The 15,016-nt window shown below is 52.0% G+C and overlaps 1 protein-coding gene across 1 annotated transcript in view; it reads left to right on the forward strand.

The window, feature by feature from the left end:
* The window catches only part of LOC147123916 (complement component C6-like), a 114,844-nt gene that overhangs the window by 72,024 nt on the left and 27,804 nt on the right, over positions 1-15,016 (forward strand). Inside the window, 4 exon segments of the mRNA XM_085965268.1 lie at positions 1,300-1,466; positions 6,618-6,843; positions 12,002-12,173; positions 13,297-13,420. Coding sequence (XP_085821394.1) covers positions 1,300-1,466; positions 6,618-6,843; positions 12,002-12,173; positions 13,297-13,420 — 689 coding nt within the window.

Here is a 15,016-nt window from a genome sequence, read left to right on the forward strand (position 1 = left end):
CCTCAACCAGCTTCACTAAAACAGTTTGTGGGAGCTTGCTGTGCGCAAACTGGCTGCCGCGTATCCTACATTACAACAGTGACTACACTTCAAAACAGTACTTAATTGATTGTAAAGAATGTCCTGAGGCCATGAAAGGCCCGGTATAAAGGCAAGTCTTTCTTTTTATCAGTGAAGGTACGAGGGGTAATTTGATCCTCAGGGTTGGTCTCTATGTGTTCTTGTCCTCTCCCCTGAAGGTTCGGACTGTTTGGGCTACAGTCCCAGGGAGTATCGCCCCCCCCCCCAATACCTCATCCCAATCTCCATTCATCATGTGTGAGCCTAGACTGTGATACCCTGGAAATCCTTGGCGCGGGTTAGGGGCTGTGTGGGGTTAGGGGTCACAGTAGGTCCACCCCAGACCACCACCTCCGACCTCACCAAAGGTCATAAGGTCCGGGAGGGTCCCTTTGTGCCATTGGTGGGCACCAGGACCCCCTAGGGTCAAAGTTGATGGCAGGGCAGGTGGTTGAGCTCGAGGGCGGGGTTGAGGGGAGGGTAGGAGTCAGTCAGGATCCTGCCCACCCCCACCCCAGACACCACACATAGCTGCCCCCACAAGGGGGTGTCCCCCGAACCACTGGTGGTGTGGCCAGACCCCACACTGTCCCCCTCCCCCGTGACCTTGGTCCCTGGCTCTTCACCGGAGGCTCCCACGGAAGGGATGGTGGGAGTCCATGGGATCAGATGGAGAGTCTCTGGTCCCTGAATTTACGAGGATGTGGCCTGGGCTGGAGAATTTTAGCTATGAGGAAAGATTGGATAGGCTGGGGTTGTTTTCTTTGGAACAGAGGAGGCTGAGGAGAGACTTAATTGAGGTGTATAAAATTATGAGGGGCCTCGATAGAGTGGATAGGAAGCACCTATTTCCCTTAGCAGAGGGGTCAATAACCAGGGGGCACAGATTTAAAGTAATTGGTCGGAGCATTAGGGGGGAGATGAGGAGAAATTTCTTCACCCAGAGGGTGGTGGGGGTCTGGAACTCACTGCCTGAAAGGGTGGTAGAGGCAGAAACCCTCATCACATTTAATAAGTACTTGGATGTGCACTTGAAGTGCCGTAACCTACAGGGCTACGGACCAAGAGCCGGAAAGTGGGATTAGGCTGGAGAGCTCTTTGTCGGCCGACACGGACATGGTGGGCCGAATGGCCTCCTCCTGTGCTGTAAACCTCTATGATTCTGTGAATGGGCGGGCCGGAAGCGCGGCTGGTATTGGGCCGGTGCACACTCGGGCCTTTGATTTGTTTTGCGGCCAGGTTCGATTCTGGAAGCTGCGGAGAAGTCGGTGTCAATGGTGCGGGGAGGGCGAGCGGAGTTTGCTGCAGCCCTGGCCTGGGAGAAGAACAAGCCCGACCCCACGGGGGAAAAGTACAAGCAATGGGTGGAGTCAGTCCGCGACAACCCCACCGTGGTGGACTTCAAGGTGAGTCGTTCCCATCTCTGCTGCTCTCCCTCCTGACCCCACCCTATACTGTGACCTTCGCCCTCCTGACCCCACCCTATACTGTGACCTTCGCCCTCCTGACCCCACCCTATACTGTGACCTTCACCCTCCTGACCCCACCCTATACTGTGACCTTCGCCCTCCTGACCCCACCCTATACTGTGACCTTCGCCCTCCTGACCCCACCCTATACTGTGACCTTCGCCCTCCTGACCCCACCCTATACTGTGACCATAGCCCTCCTGACCCCACCCTATACTGTAAGCTTCGCCCTCCTGACCCCACCCTATACTGTGACCTTCGCCCTCCTGACCCCACCCTATACTATCGACCAGGGGTTGTGACCTTCGCCCTCCTGACCCCATCCTATACTGTGACCTTTACCCTCCTGACCCCACCCTATAACGATCCTCCAGGGAGTGTGACCTTTGCCCTCCTGACCCCACCCATACTGTGACCTTCGCCCTCCTGACCCCAGTCCCCACTATTTACGAGGGGCTGTAATGTCGTCTATGATCAATTTAAATCCTTTACAAAGGAGCTGGACGGATATCTGGGTGTGATGGTGACTGGAGGCTGCAGGGATAGTGACAGGGACAGATCGAGTTGGTTCAGTAGACGTCCTGAGTTCAAGTCCAACCCTGGGAAGTTGTGACATTGAGTTCAATAAATCTGCTCCTGTATGGACAGGCACCAGACAAAGTGACCATGAAATCCGCTGGATTGTCGTAAAAACCCAACTGGTTCACTGATGTCCGTCAGGGAGGGGAACCTGTCGTCCTTACCCGGTCTGGTCTACACGTGACTCCAGTCCCACACCACCGTGCTTGACTCTTACCACACTCTGACATGGCTAAGCAAGTCACTCAGTATTGGAAACAATCGCCACTCTCGGGCAACTAGGGGTGGGGAATAAATTAACCGTCCACGACAGTCCCTGGGCTACAATAACCGGACTGGAATCCATTCAACACATTGCCTTCTGTGCTCTGATACTTCAGAGTACCAAACAGTCACAGTCAATTTACAATTCAATTCAAATCGCTTTATTGGCATGACAAGTTACATCTTATGTTGCCAAAGCATCGGAAAACATTCATGTTTGTTCACAAAAATACAGATCTATCCATACAGTGTATAAACAGATATATCCCTGAGTGTATAAATATACTTTCATATAATTTATATATACTCTTATCTTATCTTTAGTGGTTGTCCCTCTGTTTATGGCAAGCTGTAACATAGTGTGCCGCTAGTGTTACGCAATTTCTCTCTTCCCCTAGTAGGTATGGCAGTCTCTCTCTTTCTTTCTCTCGCTCTCAGTCTAAGAACATAAGAATTAGGAGCAGGAGTCGGCCATTCGGCCCCTCGAGCCTGCTCCACCATTCAATAAGATCATGGCTGATCATCGACCTCAACTCCACTTTCCCACCCAATCTCTATATCCCTTGATTCCTCTAGAGTCCAAAAATCTATCGACCTCAGCCTTGAATCTACTCAACGACTGAGCCTCCACAGCCCTCTGGGGCAGAGAATTCCAAAGATTCACAGCCCTCTGAGTGAAGAAATTTCTCCTCATCTCAATCCTAAATGGCCGACCCCTTATCCTGAGACTAAGCCTCCTAGTTCTAGACTCTCCAGCTAGGGGGAAACAACCTCTCAGCATCTACCCTGTCAATCCCCTTCAGAATCTTGTATGTTTCAATGAGATCACCTCTCATTCTCCTAAACTCCAGAGAGTATCGGCCCATTCTACACAATCTCTCCACATAGGACAGCCCTCTCATCCCAGGAATCAATCTAGTGAACCTTCGTTGCACCGCCTCCAAGGCAAGTATATCCTTCCTTAGATAAGGAGACCAAAACTGTGCCCAGTGCTCCAGGTGTGGTCTCACCAAGGCCCTGTACAATTGTAGCAAGACTTCCTTACTCTTACACTCCAACCCCCTGCAATAAAGGCCAACATGCCATTTGCCTTCCTTATTGCTTGCTGTACCTGCATGCTAGCTTTCTGTGTTTCTTGCACGAGGACACCCAAATCTCTCTGAATACCAACATTTAAAAGTTTCTCACCATTTAAAAAATATTGGCCTAGAAATTCTGTGGGCTGCGCCACCAGTTAGCGCCTAAAGAGGGCACTTAGTGGGTTTAGCGCCAATGGCCACGCCTCCCGCATAATTCAGCGGGGCATTAATTGCGACGTTAGCCTGTAGCGCTGCGCCGCCACCGATGACGTCATCGGTGTGCGCAGCGCCCCGCTGCCGCCCCGATCATGATATTTGGCAGTGCCCCCGCTGGAATGCCAGTCGCAATTCGCGACCGGTTCAGGGGGCCTACCTGCGGCGGTAGAGGTGCTAATTAAAGGGGAGGTGCGGGGCGGCCATTTTTTTTGATGGCTGCCTGCCAGCACCTCCTCGCGCCGCCGTCCCTGGCCTCCTGAGTGCCCCCCCGCGTTGTGCCGGCTTTGTCCCAAGAGCCCGGCACTTCTCCTCGGTGCCGGGCTCTTTTGCCGGCACTCGCGATCGCCGATCGCGCTGCTGCAGGCCCCTCCCCTTTAAGAAGGGGAGGAAGGCCTGCAGTACCGCAGCGCACCATGCCACAGCGTGTGGCGCTGCGGCACGTTGCGCTGCGATATTCAGTTGCAGCGCCCCAAGAGGGATGCGGGGCGCCTCGAGCAGCGCCGCGCTTCCGTTTGGGGCGCTGAAACTGAATATCGGGATGGCGCAAGCGGCTCCGTCCGGAGCGGTAATTCCGGCACCCAGGCGAGCTTGGCACCCCTACCAAAGTGAATAATCTCACATTTCCCTACATTATACTCCATCTGTCACCTTACTGCCCACTCACTCAGTCTATCTATATCCCTTTGCAGACTCTGTGTTCTCCTCACAGCTTACTGTCCCACCTAGCTTTGTATCATCAGCAAACTTGGAAACATTACACTCGGTCCCTTCATCTAGGTCATTAATATAGATTGTAAATAGCTGAGGCCCCAACACTGATCCTTGCGGCACCGCACTAGTTACAACCTGCCAACCTGAAAATGACCCGTTTATCCCTACTCTCTGTTTTCTGTCCATTAACCAATCCTCTATCCATGCTATATTACCCCCAACCCCATGAGCCCTATCTCCGTCTCTCAGTCTCTCTCTCTCTCAGTCTATCTCTGACTCACTGGACGACCGCTGTGGGCGGGCGGGCGGCGCATGCGCGGTCAGTGGGCAATTTTGGGGCGCTTGGTCTCCCTGCCCCTGTGTGTCCCCCCTCTCCCTGTCATGTCCTCTCCCTCTCCCTGTCCTATCCCTCCCTCCCCTCCCCTCCCTCCCTCCCCTCCCCTCCCTCCCTCCCTCCCCTCCCCTCCCCTCCCCTCCCTCCCTCCCCTCCCCTCCCCTCCCCTCCCTCCCTCCCCTCCCCTCCCTTCCCCTCCTCCCCTCCCTCCCCTCCTCTCCCTCCCCTCCTCTCCCTCCCCTCCCTCCCCTCCCCTCCTCTCCCTCCCCTCCCCTCCCTCCCTCCCCTCGCCTCCCCCGCTCCCCCACTCCCCTCTGTCCCTCTCTCCGGCCCCTCCCCCTGCCTAGCGCCTGAGGTCCGGAGCTGAGGTACCCCGCGTATCACGCGGCTGATGGACGGCCGCTGTGGGCGGGCGGGCGGCGCATGCGCGGTCAGTGCGGGCGGCGCATGCGCGGTCAGTGCGGGCGGCGCATGCGCGGTCAGTGCGGGCGGCGCATGCGCGGTCAGTGCGGGCGGCGCATGCGCGGTCAGTGCGGGTGGCGCGAACGCCCCGCGATTTCCCGAGGCTCGCTCCCCCCCGCGATTTCCCGAGGCTCTCCCCCCCCCGCGATTTCCCGAGGCTCGCCCCCCCCCCGCGATTTCCCGAGGCTCTTCCCCCCCCCGTGATTTCCCGAGGCTCTCCCCCCCCCCCGCGATTTCCCGAGGCTCTCCCCCCCCCGCGATTTCCCGAGGCTCTTCCCCCCCCCGCGATTTCCCGAGGCTCTCCCCCCCCCGCGATTTCCCGAGGCTCTCCTCCCCCCGCGATTTCCCGAGGCTCTCCCCCCCCCTATTAAATTGTTATTTAATTCCCTAACACATCATTGAAATATTTACCTTAGTTCCCTAACACACAGAAAGTGTGGGGGAAAAAATTGTGAAAAATCAAGATGGCGGCCACTCACCTCGGTTCAGAAGGATAAGGCCCGCCCACACATGCACCGATTGGTCGACCGGTCAGGTCACCGAAGCGTAGGATTGGTCAATCGTCGAGTCACTCGACACTCAACTGTAGGAAGGAACCCGCCGTCCGATTGGTGGACCTCGACGTCACACGGTCGCTAATGAGATGATAATGAGCGGAACGCTGAACGTTTTTGGGATACCGCGGGTGGGATTTTTGTCCGGCCGAAACGTAAATACGCCTATGTCCGGAATCGCAAGCTTTCTTTTGAGGCGACGCGCGCGTCGGTACGCTCTGTAACTTTCAAACGTATAGAGAACGGACAGACAGACAGACATCGGGACAGACAGACAGAAGAGCCGCTTTATATATATAGATACACACATATAACATACATATAGTCTTTTCTTAGATTCACTGGTCACTGGTTGTCCCTCTGCTTATGGCAAGCTGTAACATAGTTTGCCGCTAATGTTACACATTTTCTCTGTTCCCTTAATAGATATGGGAGTTTTTGGTGGTCATTCAAATTTTTGAATTCAGGGCATATTTTTATGAATTTTGGGTAGAAATTACCCCTTATGTCCTGATAGTTTCCACAAGTTGTGAGGAAGTGCATCTCTGTCTCCATCTCTCCCTGACTGCAGTGAGAGCACAGCCTGTCCTCTCTAGGCAGCCTGTGTCTGCCTTTTTCGATGGCCAGGCTATGCTCACGAAGTCTGTACATTGTCAAGGTCCCTCAGTCTCTCTCTCTCTCTCTCTCTCAGTCTATCTCAATCTCTCTCAGTCTATCTCAGTCTCTCTCTCTCTCTCTCTCTCTCTCTCTCAGTCTCTCTCTCTCTGTCTATCTCAGTGTCTCTGTCTATCTCAGTCTCTGTCTATCTCAGTCTCTCAGTCTATCTCAGTCTCTCTCAGTCTCTCTCTCTCAGTCTCTCTTGATTTATCTCAGTAATTTGATTCTGCAGCTCCGGCCCATTCTGGGATTGGTGACGGGAATACCTTGTGCGGTCACCAAACGTCGCAACATGGAACAAGCCATGCTGGACTACATGGTGAACTTCGACCCCTGCCGGTGCACCCCATGTCTCAATAACGGCAAAACAGTGATGGTGGATAACAGCTGTGAGTGCATCTGCAAGGCTGGGACCTACGGAGACAGCTGTGAGCAGCGGACATCAGACTTCCACTCAAGTAAACACCTTGTCAAACCCTTCAACACTGCGCTAACACATCACTACCCTCCCCCATACAGGGAACGGTAGTGTAGTGGTAATGTCACTGGGCTAGTAATCCAAATCCTCAACTAATGATCCAGAGACGTGAGTTCACATCCCACCCGGCAGCTAGGAATTTAAATTCAGTTAATAAAATAAAAATCTGGAATAATTACTATTACCAGCAATAGTAACCATCAAACTATCGGATTGTCGTAAAAACCCATCTGGTTCACTAATGTCCTTTAGGAAGGAAATCTGCCGTCCTTACCCGGTCTGGCCTACATGTGACTCCAGACCCACAGCAATGTGGTTGACTCTAAACTGTCCTCTGAAATGGCCCAGCGAGACACTCAGTTGTAACAAACCGCTATAAAACACAATAATAAGAATGAAACCGGATGGACCACTCAGCATCAACCAGGGCATTGGCTACGGACACGACAACGGCACACCCAGCCCAGTCAACCCTGCAAAGTCCTCCTCACCAACATCTGGGAACTTGTGCCAAAATTGGGAAAGCTGTCCCACAGACTAGTCAAACAACAGCCTGACATAGACAGAATCGCAACTTATAGTCGACCCACCAGGGATGGTGGCACAGTGGAATACAGTCGGGAAGGAGAGGCCCTGAGAGTCCTCAACATTGACTCTGGACACCATGAAGTTATGGCTTCAGGTCAAGCATGGGCAAGGAAACCTCCTGCTGATTACCACCTACTGCCCTCCCTCAGCTGATGAATCCGTACTCCTCCATGTTGAACACCACTTGGCAGAAGCACTGAGGGTAGCAAGGGCACAGAATGTACTCTGGGTGGGGGACTTCAATGTCCATCACTAAGAGTGGCTCGGTAGCACCACTACTGACCGAGCTGGCCCGGCAGATTGGAAAACTGCTAATGTAACACCCTTATTTAAAAAGGGTAGTAGGCAGAAGGCTGGAAACTATAGACCTGTTAGTCTAACATCTGTGGTTGGTAAAATGTTAGAGTCCATTATTAAGGAGACAGTAACGGGACATTTGGATAAACATAATTTAATAGGACAAACTCAGCATGGTTTCATGAAGGGGAAGTCACGGGATTGGGGGTAATATTCTGGTGTGGGTGGAGGATTGGCTCTCTAACAGAAAGCAGAGAGTTGGGACAAATGGTTCATTCTCAGACTGGCAATCAGTAACTAGTGGTGTTCCGCAGGGGTCAGTGCTGGGTCCCCAACTCTTTACAATCTATATTAACGATTTGGAGGAGGGGACTGAGTGTAACATATCAAAGTTTGCAGATGATACAAAGATGGGAGGGAAAGTAGTGAGTGAGGAGGACATAAAAAACCTGCAAAGTTACATAGACAGGCTAAGTAAGTGGGCAGAGATTTGGCAGATGGAATACAATACTGGAAAGTGTGAGGTTATGCACTTTGGCAGGAAAAATCATAGAGCAAGTTATTATCTTAATGGCAAGAAACTGGAAAGTACTGTAGTACAAAGGGATCTGGGGGTCCTGGTGCACAAAACTCAAAAAGTTAATATGCAGGTGCAGCAAGTGATCAAGAAGGCCAATGGAATGTTGGCTTTTATTGCTAGGGGGATGGAATATAAAAACAGGGAGGTATTGCTGCAGTTGTACAAGGTATTGGTGAGACCGCACCTGGAATACTGCATACAGTTTTGGTGTCCATACTTAAGAAAAGACATACTTGCTCTCGAGTCAGTACAAAGAAGGTTCACTCGGTTAATCCCGGGGATGAGGGGGTGGTCATATGAGGAGAGGTTGAGTAGATTGGGACTCTACTCATTGGAGTTCAGAAGAATGAGAGGCGATCTTATTGAAACATATAAGATTGTGAAGGGGCTTGATCGGGTGGATGCGGTGAGGATGTTCCCAATGAAGGGTGAAACTAGAACTAGGGGGCATAATCTTAAAATAAGGGGCTGCTCTTTCAAAACTGAGATGAGGAGAAACTTCTTCACTCAGAGGGTGGTGGGTTTGTGGAATTTGCTGCCCCAGAAGGCTGTGGAAGCTACATCATTAAATAAATTTAAAACAGAAATAGATAGTTTCCTAGAAGTAAAGGGAATTAAGGGTTACGGGGAGCGGGCAGGAAATTGGACATGAGTCTAGGTTCGGAATGGTCATGGCCCTGTGGGTAGTGGAGTGGGCCCAGGGGCCGTGTAGCCTGGTTCTGCTCCTACTGTGTTCTAATTCTGTGTTAGATTTCAGGAGATGGTTTTATTCCTGTTCCTGGCTAGGGTGGAGATTGCCTTTACAGAAGGTAAGTACTGTAGAAAATATAGGGACAGAGTGATCTCCTGGAAGAGTTTTGATCGCCTAGATGGGTCGGAGAGGAATTTCCCAGATTTTTTTCTCCCAAATTGGCCATTGGGTCTTTATCTGGTTTTTCGCCTCTCCCGGGAGATCACATGGGTTCGGGTGGATGCAGAGTGATAGAAGATTTGAGGTTAGGATCAGATCAGCCATGATCTTATTGAATGGTGGAGCAGGTTCGAGGGGCCGATTGGCCTACTCCTGCTCCTATTTCTTATGTTCTTATGTTCTTATGTCCTGAAGGATATAACTGCCAGTCTGGGCCTGCGACAGGTGGTGAGAGAACCAACACGAGGGAAAAACCTACTTGACCTCGTCCTCACCAATCTACCTGTCGCAGATGCATCTGTCCATGACAGCGTTGGTAACAGTGACCACCGCACAGTCATTGTGGAGACGAAGTCCTGTCTTCACACTGAGAACACCCTCCATTGTGTTGTGTGGCACTACCGCCGTGCTAAATGGGATAGATTCAGAACAGGTCTAGCAGCTGAAAACTGGGCATCCATGAGGTGCTGTGGGCCATCAGCAGCAGCAGAATTGTATTCCACCACAATCTGTAACCTCATGGCCCGGCATATCCCTCACTCTACCATTACCATCAAGCCAGGGGACCAACCCTGGTTCAATGAGGAGTGTTGCCAGGAGCAGCACCAGGCGTACCTAAAAGTGCCAACCTGGGGAAGCTGCAACACAGGACTACATGCATGCTAAAAAGCAGAAGCAGCATGCTATAGACAGGGCAAAGTGATCCCACAATCAACGGATCAGATCAAAGCTCTGCAGTCCTGCCACAACCAGTCATGAATGGTGGTGGACCATTAAACAACTAACAGGAGGAGGAGGCTCCATGAATATCCCCACCCTCAATGATGGTGGAGCCCAGCACGTGAGTGCAAAAGACAAGGCTGAAGCGTTTGGAACCATCTTCAGCCAGAAGTGCCGAGTGGATGATCCATATCGGCCTCCTCCTGAGGTCCCCACCACCACAGAAGCCAGTCTTCAGCCAATTCGATTCACTCCACGTGATATCAAGAAATAGCTGAGTGCACTGGATACAGCAAAGGCTGTGGGCCACCGACAACATCCCAGCTATCGTGCTGAAGACTTGTGCTCCAGAACTAGCCACACCTCTAGCCAAGCTGTTCCAGTACAGCTACAACACTGGCATCTATCCGACAATGTGGAAAACTGCCCAGGTATGTCCTGTTCACACAAAGGAGGACAAATCCAACCCAGCGAATTACCGCCCCATCAGTCTACTCTCAATCATCAGCAAAGTGATGGAAGGTGTCATCGACAGTGCTATCAAGCGGCACTTACTCACCAATAACCTGCTCACTGATGCCCAGTTTGGGTTCCACCAAGACCATTCGGCTCCCGACCTCATTACAGCCTTGGTCCAAACATGGGCAAAGGAGCTGAATTCCAGAGGTGAGGTGAGAGTGACTGCCCTTGACATCAAGGCAGCATTTGACCGAGTGTGGCATCAAGGAGCCCTAGTAAAACTGAAGTCAATGGGAATCAGGGGGGAAACTCTCCACTGGCTGGAGTCATACCTAGCACAAAGGAAGATGGTTGTGGTGATTGAAGGTGAATCATCACATCCTCAGGACATCGCTGCAGGAGTTCCTCAGGGCAGTGTCCAAGGCCCAACCATCTTCAGCTGCTTCATCAATGACCTTCCCTCCAACATAAGGTCAGAAGTGGGGATGTTCGCTGATGCACAGAGTTCAGTGCCATTCACAACTCCTCAGATAATGAAGCAGTCCATGCCCGCATGCAACAAGACCTGGACGACGTTCAGGCTTGGGCTCATAAGTGGCAGGTAACATCCGCGCCACAGAAGTGCTAGGCAATGACTATCTCCAACAAGCGAGAGTCTAACCACCTCCCCTTGACATTCAACGGCATTACCATCGCCGAATCCCCCACCATCAACATCCTGGGGGTCACCATTGACCAGAAACTTAACTGGACCAGCCACATAAATACTGTGGCAACAAGAGCAGGCCAGAGGCTAGGTATTCTGCGGCGAGTGTCTCACCTCCTGACTCCCCAAGGCCTTTCCACCATCTACAAGGCACAAGTAAGGAGTGTGATGAAATACTCTCCACTTGCCTGGATGAGTGCAGCTCCAACAACACTCAAGAAGCTCGACACCATCCAGGACAAAGCAGCCCGCTTGATTGGCACCCCATCCACCACCTTAAACACTCCCTCCCTCCACCACCGGCGTACCGTGACTGCAGTGTGTACCATCTACAAGATGCACTGCAGCAACTTGCCAAGGCTCCTTCGACAGCACCTCCCAAACCCGCGACCTCTGCCACCTAGAAGGACAAGGGCAACAGGTGCATGGGAACACCACCACCTCCAAGTTCCCCTCCAAGTCACACACCATCCTGACTTGGAAATATATCGCCGTTCCTTCATCGTCGCTGGGTCAAAATCCTGGAACTCCCTCCCTAACAGCACTGTGGGAGCACCTTCACCACACGGACTGCAGCGATTCAAGAAGGCAGCTCACCACCACCTTCTCAAGGGCAATTAGGGATGGACAATAAATGCCGGCCTTGCCAGCGACGCCCACAGCCCATGAACAAGACAAAAAAATAAATTAAAAAAGATTACCACCTCGACAAGCCCAGTTGCTGGGCTGCTATAGGGGGATGTTTCTCAGATGTACCCGTACAGAGATAGGCCACAGGCGCTGATTATTAGAAAGGTCCATCCGCGAGTGCTGCGTGTTTCCCTGACCTGGTGCAGGATGGTGTCTCTGACTGTGTTTGTGTTTGTGTCTTCCTGAAGTGGCTCAGGATGGCTCCTGGAGCTGTTGGTCGATGTGGAGTTCCTGCAATGCTTCCCATCGAAGGAGAAGGACTCGCCAGTGCAACAATCCCGCTCCCCGCGATGGGGGGACGCCGTGTGAGGGCGCTCCGCAGGAAGAGCAAAAATGTGTCATCTCCCTGTTTGGTGATGGGTATGGATATTATCAGATACCGCCAGGTCTTGGGTAACCTAGGTCACGGGTCAAGGATCATAGTGCAGGACACCAGCCAGGCTGGAGGGAAAACCATCAAGAAGGCGCAATAGGTGACAGCAAGCCTCTGGATTGTAGAGGGAATGGAAGAGTGATGGAGGAGGGGGTGGGTCACGGGTCTGAGGTCCTGGGACCAGAATGCGTGACTAGAGGTGGAGCAATGTGTCTGGATTTCAACGCAGTGAGGATTGAGGGAGTGGGAAGGAGGGTGTTTGGGCCTCAGGAAGAGGGAATGGTTATTGGGAATTCTGATGGCCATGGCATTAATAAATAGGGAGCAAGACAAGCGTTCTATATCGGGCCTGTGATCGACTGCCTGTTTACGGCCCCGTCACAGAAGGTGACAATTACCCGCACTGTGTGGAGGCCAGAAGTGAGACAGGGGTCAGGGGTCAGTGTCTCTTGTAACGTGTCAGGAGAGGGCAGCAGGTTAGAGGTCATGGCTGGCCTTGAGGGGTCAATGCCAGTCATGCCCGGTGTCACCATTACATGCCCCCCTGCTCACGAGGTAGATTGGGATCTCTGTTTTGTTTGGGTTTAAACAACATGCGGCCTCACTGATAGCCGGGCTGAGTTCATTCAGCCAATAGCTGAGCCCCCTCCCCTCCCCCAGACTACCAAGATCCCAGGTTCAATCCCCGCTCTGTCCCAGCAGCTGGGGCCTGCAATTGGGCTCAGTGACTCGAGGGGAAATGGGCCCAGTGTCCCGTCCCCTGCTCACCGGGCAGTGTGGACCCAGACATAGAAATGACAGGTCAGCAGGAGGCCATTCGGCCCATTACACCTGAGCCAGGGGACAGGAACAAACCTGTCAACTCCCCCACATGGAAAATGGCCAGGAACTGTGCTCCAGAAAGAGCAAGTTCAGCTGGTGAATGGGGAATCTCAGCAGCGAGCGTGGACAGCGTGGGAGAGGCATCTCTGTACACTGAGCCAGACCGAATTGACTCAAAATAAGATATGCTTGGTCCTAAAGCGCAGAGCTGAGAGGGAGGTGTGCCTGTGGTTAGCGTGGGCAAGGTACACTCGAACTGAGCTGGTTCTGTCTCTGGTCCTTCTCCAGAAGCACGCTCTGCATTAACGATGATGAGGAAAGGAGAGAGATCGTGGATCCCTTGAACCCTGAACCCGGTGATGGCACTGTGTACTGTCCCAAACCAAAGCTGCCACTCAATGGCTTCCTGAGGGTAAGGTGACCTTCTCTCGATAGAGTGCAACCATTTCTCCCACAGCTAATACACCGCACAGGAAATGGGTTGAATGTGGAAAGAAATCCAATCCTTTGTCAGCAATGCCACCGCCGAATACTGAATTCCCATTGGATCCGGTCCATTCTCTCCCACTGCATAGAATCCCAGGCGGTAAAGGGTACGGTGGTACCATAGAATCCTAGAAAGTTACAGCATAGAAGGAGGCCATTTGGCCCATCGTGTCTGTGCCGGCCGACAAAGAGCTCTCCAGCCTAATCCCACTTTCCGGCTCTTGGTCCGTAGCCCTGTAGGTTACGGCACTTCAAGTGAATATCCAAGTACTTTTTAAATGTGATGAGGGTTTCTGCCTCTCCCACCCTTTCAGGCAGTGAGTTCCAGACCCCTACCACCCTCTGGGTGAAAAAAGTTCTCCTCAACTCCCCTCTAATCCTCCGACCAATTACTTTAAATCTCTGCCCCCTGGTTATTGACCTCTCTGCTAAGGGAAATAGGTCCTTCCTATCCACTCTATCTAGGCCCCTCATAATTTTATACACCTCAGTTAAATCTCCCCTCAGCCTCCTCTGTCCCAGAGAAAACAACCCCAGGTGTAATGGCTATGTTACTGGATTTGTAATCAGAGGTCTCGACTAACAATCCAGAAAATATGCGTTCAAATCTCACCACGGCAGTTTGAGAATTAAAATTCCGTTTAACAAAATCGGGAAATGAAAAGCTGGGATCAGTAAAAGTGAGCATTAAACTGTCAGATCGTCGTAAAAACCCATCTGGTTCACTGATGCCCTTTAGGGAAGGAAGCCTGCCGTCCTTACCCGGTCTGGGCCTATACGTGACTCCAGCCCCACACCAACGCAGTTGACTCTTAGCCCAGCAAGACCCTCAGTTAGTATCAAACCGCAAACCAGCGGTTCAAGAAGGCGGCTCATAGAAACATAGAAGATAGGAGCAGGAGTAGGCCATTCAGCCCCTCGAGCCTGTTCCGCCATTCAATGCGATCATGGCTGATCATACAAATTCAGTACCCTGTTCCTGCCTTCTCTCCATATCCCTTGATCCCTTTAGCCTTAAGAAATATACCTAACTCCTTCTTGAATATATTTAATGAATTGGCCTCTACTGCCTTGTGTGGTAGAGAATTCCACAGGTTCACCACTCTCTGGGTGAAGAAATTCCTCCTCATCTCTGTCCTAAATGGCTTACCCCTTATCCTTAGACTGTGCCCCCTGGTTCTGGACTCCCCGACCATCGGGAACATCCTTCCTACATCTAGTCTGTCCAGGCCTGTTAGAATTTTATAAGTTTCAATGAGATCCCCTCTCATTCTTCTAAACTCCAGCGAGTATAAGCCCAATCGACCCAATCTCTCTTCATACGTCATTCCTGCCATCCCAGGTATCAGCCTGGTGGCTCACCACCACCTTCTCAAGGCAACTAGGGGATGGGCAATAAATGCCGGCCTTGCCAGCGACGCCCACACCCAGAGAATGAATTAAAAAAAAACATTCCCATTGTGTAGAATCAAACTGGTTCCCAAAGCTCTCCATCGCTGGGGGTTTTCCTCGCCTCATGTCT

This window comes from Somniosus microcephalus, chromosome 1 (assembly GCF_052327205.1).
Source record: "Somniosus microcephalus isolate GS21.2 chromosome 1, FLI_Smic_1.0, whole genome shotgun sequence".
Taxonomy (NCBI): Eukaryota; Metazoa; Chordata; class Chondrichthyes; order Squaliformes; family Somniosidae; genus Somniosus; species Somniosus microcephalus.